Genomic DNA, 14,740 nt, shown 5'->3' on the forward strand with positions numbered 1-14,740 from the left:
AGTTCTCCATGGAGCTAGCAGGCTAAAAATAGTGGGGTAGCATGGGCAGTGGCAAGTGGCGGCATGGGGAAGCTTCCCTGAACATGTACCCATGTGGGTTTGTACTTGGGGCGGCTAGCTTGTTTTGTCACTGCCCGTGCTATCCTGGTGACGCTGCTATGTATAGCACGCCAGCTTGAAGAGAGCTAGCATGAGCGTGTCTGCGCATTCTGGGAATCAGACCCCTGGTTCCAATAGTAGACGTAGCCTTTAGAAGGATCTTGCATGGAGAATCACACAGGAGTCCTTTCTATCTTCCCCATCTTTCATTGCTTTTATGAGATAAGAGGAGATAGTGAGCTGTTATGGCTTGCAATTTTCTCCATGTAAAAATGAGATATCTGCATCTTTTTCATCAAATCTGGATTGGCCCTTTTCTTGCTTTCCAAATACCTGGCCATGATCAGGACCTGGACAAAAGTGGGCTGGTTGCTTTAGGCTCTTGCTTGGCGGGTCAGAGTTATGCTACCAGGCTCAAGGAAGCATCTTAAGAAAATGTCAGGAGCTTTGTCTGTATTCTCAGCTTAACATGTACAACTGCCTGTTGTCATAGTGGTTTTCAGTATACTTCTACAAGTCCAGCACAATGGGGGCCTGACTGGAACTTCTGGGCTCTGCTGTAATACAAATGATACCAGGGTTTTTCTGGATCTAAAATGGTTACTGGTTTCCCAGGTAGCAGCACTGACTGACTGACTACCCCATTAGCAGTCTGCAATTTTTATAATACGTAGTCCTCCCATGAGTGCAGGGGACTGGACTAAATGACCTCTCGAGGTCCCTTCTAATCCTACAATTCTATGATAATGTAACTTCCATAGGTTTACCCTTCAAAAAATCTTTCTGTAGCTTTGGTTACTCAGACAGACTTCCTTTCTTGCACTAAAGCATAGTGAGGCTAGTTTAAAGTGAAATACTGTTAAGTATGTCTGTACAGTATTGAACTAGTTTAACTAGATGTTTTAAAAATCACACTAAGTTAAACTGTTGCAGCTGTCCATGCAGACAAGTCCTAAATGGATTAGGAATTGCTTTAAGCTAAACTGAAATAAGCCTCTCTTAAACCAAAATAAATATGTCCACACAGGAGTTTACATTAATTTAACTAAAACTGATTTAAGTTAAAACAGTGCAACTTCCTTGTGTAGACGAGTCCTAGCTGGGCCGAAGACGCAGCTATTTGAGAGACAGGCTATCTCCTTCTAACCAATCACAGAAATTGCAAATGCGTGCAAACAACAAAAAACAAATCCTGTTGGTTTTGTGAGGTTGGTAATGTCAATCTCAGTGAAATATCCCTGCTGTGGGCCTCACCTCTGCTGATTGCAAGATCCCATCTGCTCGCTTTTAAGGGAGAGTTGTAATGTGACCTCTTTAACTTAGCCTTTTCTTTATTGCAGGTTTTTAGTTGAGTGTATCATTTGTTGATGGGTGGCTTAGGGCAAGATCAAATCTATTACCTTTGTAGAAGTACTTGTTTTTAATTATGTACATGTAAGTGGTGCCAGATACCATGACAGTAAGTACTTGGATATCTATGACTTCCTAACCGCCATCACTACTTACTCCGGAGTAGTTAACACAGACCTCAATAGACTGAGGGTTTTCTCCCTTTTTAACTTTAATTTTGACATGTAAATAATTTATTTTTGTTCTAATTTTGGCAAACTTCTTAAACTTGTACATGATTTTTTAAATTTAAATGGATAGCTGGACCAAGCAGGAACCTGACATTTCCTGAGAGACCCCTCCAGCATCATTAGAAATGTAGAAGACATAATAGCTCCCATTGCACCTTTCTTTTGAGACACCAGGGGATCCTCCAAGAAGCCTGAGATGACCTCCATCCCACCTAGGAAAATATCTTGGAGTGTCTTTCAGATCCCACTTTCCCTGCAATACTATACACCCTGAGAAATTACCTATTGCCTTTGAGTACCTCTGATTCTTCTCCAACAAGCCTGTAATAACCTCACCCAATTTCCCTCAACCCACAATTCCATGATACCTTTCTTGTCACCCTCCATCTAGCCAGTGTGTCCTTAACCCGGCTACCAGTCTTTCCTGTACCCCTTTCCCAATGCCACAGTCTCAGGGAGTACTTTTCAAAGAACATAGGGTGTTTAGTAACCACCTTGGTATCTGGAAGGAGGGCACGCTTTCTTCAGGTACCATGATGCTCAGTTGATTGTGAGAACACAAACAAGTTAATTTGCGTGCAGCTTTTTTTATTTTAAAGAGGATTAACTACAAAATGCTGCTTCACTACAGTGTTAGGGCTGAACGTTTAAATTCAAAAGTTAGGAAATCCAACATGTAAGGCTCCATAACAACATGTACTCTGCCATTTTCTGCACATGTAACTCAAGTCAGGAAAGCACGTAGCACATGCTTACATGCTATCATGAATAGGAATGGATTTAAGTCCTGTTTACTTCAATGGGATTTAAGCACATGCTTCAGTCGTGGCCTAATAGGGATACTTTCCTGAATCAGGGCAATAACCTGTTTCTCTGGTGCATTTTATACTTTGTGTCTTTTAAACGTAGGTCCCAATTCTGTTCTCACTGATTTTGATAAAATTATTCCAAACTTATGGTGGTGTTAGCAAGAGCAAAACCTAACCGATCTTACCATTGCTAGTCATTTCAGGGTTTGACAGCTAAGTCTTTAAAGCTGCATGTAAAAAAATAAAATGTATTATTCAAGTATTTAACTGTCTGAAATGGTGTATGGAATGGTGTCCGAGCCCAGTAAAACTTCATGTGTTGGAATGGGTGTTATAACAAAGTCAAGTAGTTATTCCGTTAGCACAGCCATTCTTTTTACAATAACTTTTTAATGTTTATAAAAGCTGGAAGTAAGTGAGTTTATATTCTGCTGTCTTGTTACAGCCTTACTTACATGTGCAGGGCAGGAGCAATCCAGACAGATGATAACTGCATTGTTTTAAAGGTAAGCTGGTTACATAATTTGTTTGACATTTAAGCAGCAGTTAAACCAAAGTTTTATCACACTATGTGTTTGTCACTATTTTATTTGTGTACATCTGTGATAAAGTGTTACAAAAGCACTGTTGATTCTATGGGGGAGAGTTTCAAAGGCAAAAGTGCAGTTAGTTGTCCAGGTCTCTTTAAAAATTAGATGCTTAGCTCCCATTTATGCTTTTGAAAATCTCCTTATGTATCAATACATTCATTATAAATATTTAATAGTGATGACATTTAAATTCTGTTTATTAAGCTAGTTACAGTAAGTCCGAATCCAGGAAAAAAAGTTTGGTACAAAATCCATTTTATATTTGTCAAGTTGCAGAAACTTTAAAAGTTGCACTGCAGTATTGGACAATCATTTGGAAAGAAAATGCAAAACTACTTATCAGGCTCCCGTCTGAATGCAAGTGAAAATCTAGCATTCGTGATTGATTGTTTTAAGAGACAGTATTCAACAGATGGTACTCTGTGCTTCCTTCAGTTTAAATTTTTTAATCTGAAAAAGCATCTCTGCTAATTATAGTTTCAAAAAATATTTTTCTTAAGGATCTGTCTGGATATTTTTGTGTTCATCATTCCATATATGGTGGCGGGCAAGTGAAATCTTTGATACTGTTATCGTGGTGTGTTAGGTATGATTTGTATATCCAGCCTTCTGTCAGGAAATTGCCATTTTAGAGCACCCCTATAGGAATTACACAACTTTGTGGTTAGTTATAGAACCATGGCTAGCACTGACAACTAGAATGTTCATGTATCAGCTAGAGATCTGAACATTCTAGAGCTGAGGGATACAAAGAATGTGCCCTCTTAAGTATTTCTCACTTCCTCATTGTATGCTAGACAATGCAGTCAAATAACCTGTGCATTCCCTTGTTCAGTCTGTTAATTGTTTGAATAGTAGTAGAATTTGGTAGGTTTAAGAGCTGTCGGTCCAGTGAGACTTCTGTATCCATCATCCCAGATGATGGGAAACAGTTCAGGTTTAAGAAATACACAATCTAGATGTAAAAAGAAAAGGAGTACTTGTGGCACCTTAGAGACTAACAAATTTATATGAGCATAAGCTTTCGTGAGCTATAGCTCACTTCATCAGATGTGTGGTCGAGCAGCGTTCACAGTATCTCTTTGACATGTATGATCTTCTTGCCCCTAGCTGGGAGTGGGAGGAAACTCCTGCTGTGGATAAGGCTTAGCAGCCAAAGAGTGGAACCAACTCTCATCAGAGTTGTCAGCAGCAAAACATTATCCTCTCCCAAACACTTCAGGTCTCAGATTTGAAGTCTTTTCATAGAAGAGGTGGTTGTCCTTGGCCCTGAGGGGCTTGTATGTGTGATCCTAGGTTCCATCCCCTCCCATGAGGGGACAACTGATGGTACCCTGGGGCTTGTGGAGAACAAGGAATCCACGATACAACTGACAGCTGTACTTACAGCACTGTGAGGACTAAAGCAAAGAAGTACTTGTCTTCTCTGTCTCACTTAATTGTGCTCCAGTGCTGATGTCTCCTCAAAGCATCAGTCTGTGCCAGAGGGGTTTTCACCAATCTCTTTGTTCAGATCTGTCCTTGAGGCCTATGAAATCCTAAGAGCAAGAGTTGTTCAGGAAATGGAAAGGCATATGGTGCCTGAGTTAGTCCCTCGCCTAAGTGCTGTGAGCCGGAGGAGGGGGCGGGGAACAGCATTGTAGATCCCTGTCCTCTTCACACATTTGTTCAAATTAATCTTCTCATCTCTTCCTCCTTTTCTCCAGGAGTTGGTAACCTGCATGACTCAGGCTTGTAGTATCCCTTTTATCTCAGTTCAGGGTAAATTCCAACCACAAACTATTTGACCTTCTTTGAGCTAAGGTGCTTTGCGAATCTGCTGGAGGGGTTTGGTCCATCCCAGTTACAGTTTCAGTAACAAGAAGTCCAGACTCTTATCAGGTTTCCAGTATAGTTGAATTCTTCTTAATTGCCCAGTTTCTGGATTATTGGTAGTGGCAGCAGATTTTTAAATGGCAAAATTCAGCAGTGTTTTCCATCTACCCGCTTTAATAGTAAGGAAGATGCCTCTGCCTAGGAGGAAATTGTATTTCTCTGCTACCTTAGCCATGAGAGTGAGTAATAATCCGCTGCTCCTGGGACATTACAATGATTCCAGATGGAGTAAGGTTTCCTTCTTTACAAATCTGGTTCCGAAGATCAGTGACAGATTTTGTTCAAAAAAAGAAAAGGAGTACTTGTGGCACCTTAGAGACTAACCAATTTATTTGAGCATAAGCTTTCATGAGCTACAGCTCACTTCATCAGATGCATACTGTGGAAAGTGTAGATCTTTTTAGCTAACCAAAAAGATCATCTAAACTTTCCACAGTATGCATCCGATGAAGTGAGCTGTAGCTCACGAAAGCTTATGCTCAAATAAATTGGTTAGTCTCTAAGGTGCCACAAGTACTCCTTTTCTTTTTGCGAATACAGACTAACACGGCTGTTACTCTGAAACCTGTCAGATTTTGTTCACTGACCAGAAGAGGCAGGATGGTGCTTGGAGATTATTTTGTAGCTCTGATAAGGTGTCTCAGTTCTTAGTCCTGTCTCATGAAGATTACCTCAGGAAGTACAGCTGTAAAATTGTCATGTCTTTGTGAGTCCTGATTTTGTCGATTTAGCAAAACAGATTGAACTTTTCCACTTTCCAAGGTATCAGGTTCATGACCAGGTCTACTGGGTTTTCAGAGCCATAGGAAATATTAGGCCTTTGAATTCCAAAGCAGGTCTGAGTTCCAACAGCCTGCTTTCTCATCCTGTTTTTAGTCTCACCAGAAAGGGAGATCCAATCGGTCTGTGCAAATCTTTCCCTAATAATCAGAGGTCACCTCCCTCTACTTCAAACGTATCTGTAACTGCTGTGACTCAGTGGCAGTTTGAAGGTTTACACGGGACCTCTATAACTAGTCCTCAATTCTACTCCTACCCTTTTCCACTTCCTTGGGACTGTCCAATTTCAAGGAATAAAAACCGATCACTTCAGTTCTATAGAAAACTGAAAAAAGCTGTATTCTCCAGTTTTGAATTCATGCCAGAATCCAACCTCTTCCCCATCCCATTTCATGTAAATTAAAATGAATGGAACATGTGGCTAAATCCTTTTATAAAAGTACAAAATGCTATTACTAACCCCATTTTACCGCAGGGCAGCTAAGGACTTGGAGAGGGGGGTTACTGAGCTAATATTCTCCAGACCCAAGGTTCCCTTTTTCCAGGATCAAAGCACACCAAAGTCTGAAATCACTTGTTTAAAAAACAATCCTTAAAAATGAAGGTCTCAGTTTCCTTCTGTTCTTCAGAAAAGAGAAACCATAAATCCAGAAAAACCCTCTTCCCAGGGCAGAAACAGACCTCAGTCTCTGGTCTCTTCCTTCCTCAAGAAAGTGAGGTAGAAAATCCCATGTAAGCTTTAAGCAAACACTCTTTCTTCAGGATTGAGATATGGAAAAGCCGTAAAGAAACTTTAAACAAACTCAGCGTCTTAGAAATCTCACTTCTCTGGGAGCTGATTTCCCTCATTGTGGCTGGATCCATGCCCCCAGCAACGACCTACCTCTTCCTTTTAAGTACTCCTGGATAATTTGCAGAGAGGCTAAAACAGGGGTGGGCAAACTACAGCCCAGAGGCCACATCCAGCCTTCGAGCTCCCGCCGGGGAGCAAGGTCCAGGGCTTGCCCTGCTCTGGTGCTCCAGCCGGGGAGCGGGGTCCGAGGCTTGCCCTGCTCCATGTGGCTCCTGGTAGCAGCGGCATGTCCCCTCTCCAGATCCTCTGTGTAGGGGCAGCCAGGGGGCTCCGCACGCTGCCCCCACAGCTCCCATTGGCCAGGAACTGAGGCCAATGGGAGCTGCAGTGGCAGCTCCTGAAGAGGGGGCAGCACGCAGAGCTGTCTGGCCAGCCTAGGAGCGGGACATGCCGCTGCTTCTGGGAGCTGCTTGAGGTAAGCACCGCCTGGAGCATGCACCCCTGACCCCTCCCACACCCCAACCCCCTGCCCGAGCCCTGATCCCCCTCCTGCCCTCAGTCCCAGCCCGGAGCACTCTCCTACACCCCCAACCCACAATCCCTCTACTGTGGCAGATTGCTGCATGTCTGATCCCCAATAACTCTTTGGTGGCAATGTCATTAGTGGAAAACTAGATTACTTACTAGTAATTGGAGTCCTAATAATATATGGTCTCCACAGACCTATACTCCCTCACACTCCTTTCCTGTTGCATCAGGCCCTCTGTTTTTCCAGTCCAGGGGACATTAAATGAATGAGGAGAGTCCACATGCCTCTTTTTAATCTTCATCTCACTGCTCATCTCCATGAGGGATAGCCCATGGACCTCTCTTGGGGCTTTCTGCTTTCAGCCATTCTCAGGTCTCACAGCTTGATATGCAGATTCCAAGAGTTGGACTACATGAAGGCAATATTTTTTTAGCACTCCTGTTACTGCTAAGGAACTCAGCTTTTTTTATTTACACCATGAGTATGAGACATAAATCATTGCAACATGTTCTTGTTAGTTTTTTTTGTTTCGGAATCAGTCTATTTCTACTGCCAGAAGCTGCTTCTTGTGGCAATACTGAATTAGGAATGTTTAGAATCAAAATGGGATACTTGATGTGCTCATTTTTACCTTGGTACCTAGAAGCCTCTTGCATAGCAGTGCGGGTGAGTTCTGAGGACAAATCACAGGGTTCTTTTCTACAGCACACCTTTGCAAGTAAAGACTATTAAGTAGACATATGAACTTCCATACAGAACATTTTGGTTGTGGGTCCTTTCTGGACATGATGTTTGCAAGGAGTATTATGAGCAAAAAAGATGGCAGGAGAGAACCCTATAGCGCAGTGATGACTGCTAAGAAGAGCCTATAATTAAATAAGTTGAACTTAATTTGTGTGTATATTCCCACAACCATTTGAACCGTTTTTCTTTAAGAGACTTTGGTGAGGAAAATTGCTCTCGACATCAAACTGAAATGGAATCTATAAAGACTTACGGGTTATCTTCTCTGAAAATAAAGTTGAATTCTGTACCCTCCAGACACTGCCAAGTTTGGTTCGGATGTGTTTTAAGGAGAGATTGCTGGAGGAACGAGTAGAAGGAGCCGAAACACTTGCCTATCTAATTGAAACAGATATTGAGCTCCAGAGAATTGCCAGTATTACAGACCATCTTATTGCAATGCTTTCTGACTACTTCAAGTATCCCAGCTCAGTCAGTGCAATCACCGATATCAAAAGGGTATGTGTTTTTTCTCTGTCAGTTCAGAACTTCTCAGAGTACATGAAAGAGATTTTGAAACTGCAAATGTGTGTCTTGAGTACTCAGAACTTTAATTAAAATGGTCTTTCAATTGTTGCACTGCTGTATTAATGCCTGATCCTACACCTCTTGAAATCAGTGGGAGTTTGATCAGGCCCTCAATGTTTTTGGCTCTTTAGGCACAAGACCTTTCTTTTGTTGTATGACTCTCCCTCCTCCCACACTGAGGAGGAACATTCCAGGCAGATAACACTGTAGGAGCAGTGAGCAGGCAAAGGCCTGTTAACCAAGCACTCTGCAAAGCACCTACTACACCACCTTCTAGACCGTTCTTTAGCCTCCTTTGCAATGGGAGCATGGAGTTGCAGACTCAGTCTCCCTGTCTTGCTTACTCTCTCTAACTCCCCACCTCACTGGGGAAGGGAGAACATAAGAAAGGAATGTTGATCCCAGGGATGGAAAGTATTCTTGGCCTTCCCCCGCCCCTTCTTCCACTGATTTGGAATGTACTCCAGAAAGACAAAGGCCCTGTAATCCCATTTGGTTCTGGAATAGCCCGGGAAAGCACAGTTGGCAGATTTAGTTCCCAAACTCCTATAATATGGGGCTGCTCCTGCTTACCCATGTTTACAAAATGCTCTGAGAGCCACACACAAAAAAATACCACATAAGTACAAAGAATTGTTAGCCAAATTTTAAATGGAATAAACAAGACAAAAAAAGAGGTTCAGTAATTGGCTGGGAAGCATTAGACATTGGCTAGAGAATCAAAAAACCAACATTCCAGACCTGAGTCTGACACTGTGTTTTTAACACTTTTTATGAATGTCCACAGCAAAGATCAGCGGCATTGCACATGTATGCCTAACTCAGCCATGTGGTGAGTGTATTTTGTGAAATGGATAATATCTTGTAAATTGTAGATGGAATGAGGCAGGGCTCTGCAGGATAAATTGATTGTCCTATTTAAAAATTGTATATAATCATGAAGTAATGTACTGTACTGTAATGCGGATGCACTGGGGCAGAGTTAAGCTTATTCAGACAACCTTACCTTTGGCATTTCCTGACTTTTGAGTGCTTTACCCTGCAACCTCAACATTCCCTTGACAATGTTTTTCATGTTGAATTAAACAGATACCATTGCTTCATCTGTTGGAGCCTTTCGGCCAAAGTTCTAAGAGCCGTTCTGGTCCCTTAATGCCATTCATTTTTATGGGACTGCAATCTGGATCCTGTGGCACCTTAAAGACTAACAGATTTATTTGGGCATAAGCTTTTGTGGGTAAAAAAAAAAAACACTTCTTCAGATGCATGGAGTGAAAATTACAGAAATAGGCATAAATATGTATTGGCACATGAAGAAAAGGGAGTGAGTTACCTTACAAGTGGAGAGCCAATGTTGAAGGCCAATTCAATCAGGGTGGATGTGGTCCACTCCCAATAATTGATGAGGAAGTGACTGTAAGGTAAGGTAACTCCCTTCTCCCTTCCTGTTTCACTCCATGCATCTGAAGAAGTGGGTTTTTTACCCATGAAATCTTATGCCCAAATAAATCTGTTAGTCTTTAAGGTGCCACTGGACTCCTCATTGTTTTTGTAGATACAGACTAACACGACTACCCCTCTGATATCTAGATCCTAGTAAATCTAGTTGTTTTCCCCCAATCTGACCATGTAACTCTTTCTGTGGGGTGGACGTGGCGAAAGGAGGACATTTTGGTCTGACTTGTAGAGGAGGAAGAGAGTGGGACTCATTTTGTCTTGGAAAATGTAACTAATCTCATCCTGTATTTTGAGAGGTTGCATAGATATGTTTCTTGGTTATTACTGTTTATCTGTATAGGCTACAATTCAGCAAAGCACTCACATGTGTGCTTAACTTTAATTATTGACTTCAATGGGACATAAACACATACTCAAAGTTAATCTACAGTTTCAGTGGTGATCCTGCCTCTTTGGTGTGTAATGCAATCAAAACTCAAGTAAACAGGCACTAACCTATAACGTTTAAGAAAATACCATGTGCAAGTTTAAATGATCTCTCATAAAGTATCTGACTTCGATTTACTTTTTTCAATAGCTTGACCATGATTTAAAGCATGCTCACGAACTGCGCCAGGCTGCATTCAAGCTGTATGCTTCACTTGGAGCAAATGATGAAGACATCCGGAAGAAGGTGAGTCTGAGAGAAGGTCATCCTTTGGTGTTGGCAGCTGTCATGCAGGGAGTGACATCAACCTGGAAGTCATGGTGGAGTGCATTATCACTGATTGAGACAAAGCAGAGAGAATAAAAGCATAAGTGAAGAATGAATAGAATGCAACTTTGGTTTTTGTTCTCGTGTGAACATGTTGGATTTACAAATAATGTGTTATGTTAACCTTATGGTGCAGTTCTTCTGCATGAGTTCCAGAGAAATTTGATTTCACGCTGTGATGCAACAAACGCTATGACAAAATATAATACTATAAATGCTTATTTATGGAAACACCTCCTTTCTAATGCCATAAAGAAATTCACATCTCTCGTATATTGTCCTTCAATATATGGCCTAGTTTTATTCTTAATTTTTGCTAGTATGCAAATATTGTGCATATAAAGCTTTAAGTGATGTGTTTATGGTAAGTGGTCAGCGGAAATTAAAAATCTCTAAAAATGGTTTTGATATTGTAGCATATCCCTTTATTCTTCTTCTAGCAGTGTCCTTATGGGTGCTCCACTGAGGTGTATCGGTGCCCCTGCACCTCTAATCGGAGAAATTTGGTAGGAGTGTTCACGTGCAATCTCCCTCCCTTGTGGTCTGCCTCTAGGCTATGTAGCACTGCATGGGCAAACTGCCTTCAGTTCCTTCTCGAACACCTTTGGCCTCGAATGGAATGAGCAGTAGTGTCTTCCTTCTTTACATTGATAGTGTTTAATATAAATGGTAGCTATTCTTAGAGTTTCCATTTCTTTTTAGTAGTCTAGAGGTTCCATTTTTCAGTTTAAAAAAAATGGAGTGCATTATCCCCCCCACCCCCACACACACACAGACGCACTCTCCAGTTGGTAATAGCTTATCTAAAGTGATCACTCTCCTTACAATGTGTATGATAATCAAGGTGGGCCATTTCCAGCACAAATCCAGGGTTTAACAAGAACGTCTGGGGGGGGGGGGGGGCGGGGAACAAGGGGAAATAGGTTACTTTGCATAATGACTTAGCCACTCCCAGTCTCTATTCAAGCCTAAGTTAATTGTATCCAATTTGCAAATGAATTCCAATTCAACAGTCTCTCGCTGGAGTCTGGTTTTGAAGTTTTTTTGTTGTAATATCGCAACTTTCATGTCTGTAATTGCGTGACCAGAGAGATTGAAGTGTTCTCCGACTGGTTTATGAATGTTATAATTCTTGACATCCGATTTGTGTCCATTGATTCTTTTAGGTAGAGACTGTCCAGTTTGACCAATGTACATGGCAGAGGGGCATTACTGGCACATGATGGCATATATCACATTGGTGGATGTGCAGGTGAACGAGCCTCTGACAGTGTGGCTGATGTTATTAGGCCCTGTGATGGTGTCCCCTGAATAGATATGTGGGCACAGTTGGCAACGGGCTTTGTTGCAAGGATAGGTTCCTGGGTTAGTGGTTCTGTTGTGTGGTATGTGGTTGCTGGTGAGTATTTGCTTCAGGTTGGGGGGCTGTCTGTAGGCAAGGAATGGCCTGTCTCCCAAGATTTGTGAGAGTGTTGGGTCATCCTTCAGGATAGGTTGTAGATCCTTAATAATGCATTGGAGGGGTTTTAGTTGGGGGCTGAAGGTGATGGCTAGTGGCGTTCTGTTATTGTCTTTGTTAGGCCTGTCCTGTAGTAGGTGACTTCTGGGAACTCTTCTGGCTCTATCAATTTGTTTCTTCACTTCCACAGGTGGGTATTGTAGTTGTAAGAATGCTTGATAGAGCTCTTGTAGGTGTTTGTCTCTGTCTGAGGGGTTGGAGCAAATGCGGTTGTATCGCAGAGCTTGGCTGTAAACAATGGATCGTGTGGTGTGGTCAGGGTGAAAGCTGGAGGCATGTAGGTAGGAATAGCGGTCAGTAGGTTTCCGGTATAGGGTGGTGTTTATGTGACCATCATTTATTAGCACTGTAGTGTCCAGGAAGTGGATCTCTTGTGTGGACTGGACCAGGCTGAGGTTGATGGTGCGATGGAAATTGTTGAAATCATGGTGGAATTCCTCAAGGACTTTAGGAAGAACTTAAGAACTCCGGAGCTCAAGTTGAAACTTCTCCTCATGGAGGGTGCACTTAAGCTGCCAACTGACCTTGGTCCTGAAGCCTCATCAGGATGCAGATTGTCCCCAGAGCCTTCAACCCCCAGAGGGGTGAGATCATGGAAAAAGTCGGCTGACTCCCCCCGCAAAGCCTCTAGAAAAAAGGTTCCAAGCCCTCAAACCTAGTCCTTGACCAGCCAGAGAGGATCCCCGGCATCCTCAGTTATCTCAGTACCGACGGCTCTGAAGTGCGGTACCCAGAAACATCAGGAACCCTCCACTGAGCTTTGCCATGGCACCTAAAGATCTTTATGTGCATAGGCTTGGAAGCAACTGCACTGTCTGCCAGGGATGAGGACAGAGACTATACCACCTCTAAGAGATCAGCATTGACAGGTCCACCCTCGGCACCGAGTGCATCAAAGCAACCCTCATCAGAGCATTCCTTCATAAATAGCCATGAGTACTGACAAGTCAGCACCGGCATTCCTTGACAGCACTGAGCAAATCAATTGTACTTCAGGAGTTATGTTTCTTGAGGGATCTTATTGTCACGGAGTAACCAGAGTCCCTGCTACTTGGTACCGGAGCCCCAGTACCAAGCACATCTAGATCACTGGAATCAACAGCGCCACTGGGCCATTTACCCACAGAATCCCAGTCAGCTCCACCCTTCTCCAGCAGGGAGTCATACAGTGACCAGGATGACCATCTCTCCCTGGCCTCACACCATGGATCACCATTGCAACATCAGGGACCTTGAATATTCTGCACACTCCTCCTCTTCCAGAATTGCCTTCCCAATTAACAAGGCACTTCTGGACCCTGCCAAGATGATCTGGTAGATACCGGCGTCCACTGCACCAATGTGCAAAAGAGCCGACAAGAAGTATTACATTCCTCCTAAGGAGGCAGACTTCCTCTTTACGCACCGTCAACGTAACTCTATAGTAGCAGATGCGGTTAATGCATGAGGAAAGCAACATCATGCCAAATCAATCCCATATGATAGAGATTGGAAGAGGACCTTTTGTAGGGGGGATTGTGGGGGGGGAGATTGCCCAGTTCCCCGTCTTCAAAACGTGCCTTTCCTGCAAGGAGGCAATCACAATAATGGACAGACACTCTCATTACATCTGGTTCCTTGGAGAGAGATACATTAGCTAGATCTCTTTGGGAGGAAGGCATACTCTTTGGCGACATTATGATTCAGGGTCACAAACTACCAAGCCGTAATGGCTAAATATGACTACATAAAATAAGGGAAACTCAACATGTTTTTTGACCACTTCTCAGAGGCACAAAAGGGACAATTTCAGGCCATCGTCAAAGAGGGCCAGTTAGCAGCCAGAACAGTGCTGCAATCCACACTGAACACCACAGACACAGTGGCCCACTCAGTCTCGACCGCAGTGGTAATGAGGTGGGCATCCTGGTTACACCTCTCAGGATTGCCCAAGGAAGTGCAGATGACACTCAAGGATCTCCTGTTCAAAGGGCCGAAACTTTTCACCGGTAAGACTGATGCATCTTTCCACACCTTAACTTAAAGGACTCCAGGGCCACACTACGCTCCCTGGGAATCTCACATAAGGACCGACGAGGAAATACGGCTCACAACCACCTCACAGATCCCGACCACCCCAGTTCCTCCAATCACAACAGTGTTAAGGCTCACAGCATAAGAGACCCAGGATGCAAAAGTGAAAGCTGTCATCCTCCCATTCCTCAATCTCTCAACCCTCATTCTCTAAGCATCAGTTTAGTATCATACCTTATGCAGCTGGCAGTATTTTCTCCAATTCCTCACCTTTGGCCCATTCCTCACCTCACCAAAACGACAGCGGACCCTTCACCCCAACTTAAGGATCCTCCAACTCCAGGCTTGTCGTCTTCTTGGTTCCAACACTTAGAGAGCAAATACTCTGAGGAGATGAAAAAGGTGTTACTACATAGCATGAAATCTACCACTTGTCGTACTTACCTGCGAAAATGGAAATGATTCCAAATTTGGTGCGATTCCAAACAAGTGGAGCCAACATTTTCCTCCATCCCTTCAATTCTGAGTTGCATTGTAGACCTCAAAAGGTCTGGACTCTCTCTTCTTAGTTCACTTAAAGTATATTTAGTGGCCTTCCACCATCCAGTGGACAGGTGTTCAGTATTTGCC

General features: G+C 43.0%; 1 protein-coding gene across 12 annotated transcripts in view; it reads left to right on the plus strand.

Annotated features, from left to right (window-relative positions):
• The window catches only part of ARMC8 (armadillo repeat containing 8), a 181,819-nt gene that overhangs the window by 126,440 nt on the left and 40,639 nt on the right, over positions 1 to 14,740 (plus strand). For all 12 annotated transcript variants that reach the window (XR_013347187.1, XR_013347191.1, XR_013347188.1 and 9 more), the window contains 3 exons: positions 2,934 to 2,994; positions 8,097 to 8,297; positions 10,402 to 10,497. Coding sequence is in view for 3 of the 12 variants with exons in the window: in XM_077827229.1 (XP_077683355.1) it covers positions 2,934 to 2,994; positions 8,097 to 8,297; positions 10,402 to 10,497 (358 nt within the window). In the remaining 9 variants the exon portion in view is untranslated. The remainder of the gene's footprint in view (positions 1 to 2,933; positions 2,995 to 8,096; positions 8,298 to 10,401; positions 10,498 to 14,740) is intronic.

The sequence above is a fragment of the Eretmochelys imbricata genome, chromosome 9 (genome assembly GCF_965152235.1).
Source record: "Eretmochelys imbricata isolate rEreImb1 chromosome 9, rEreImb1.hap1, whole genome shotgun sequence".
Lineage (NCBI taxonomy): Eukaryota > Metazoa > Chordata > Testudines > Cheloniidae > Eretmochelys > Eretmochelys imbricata.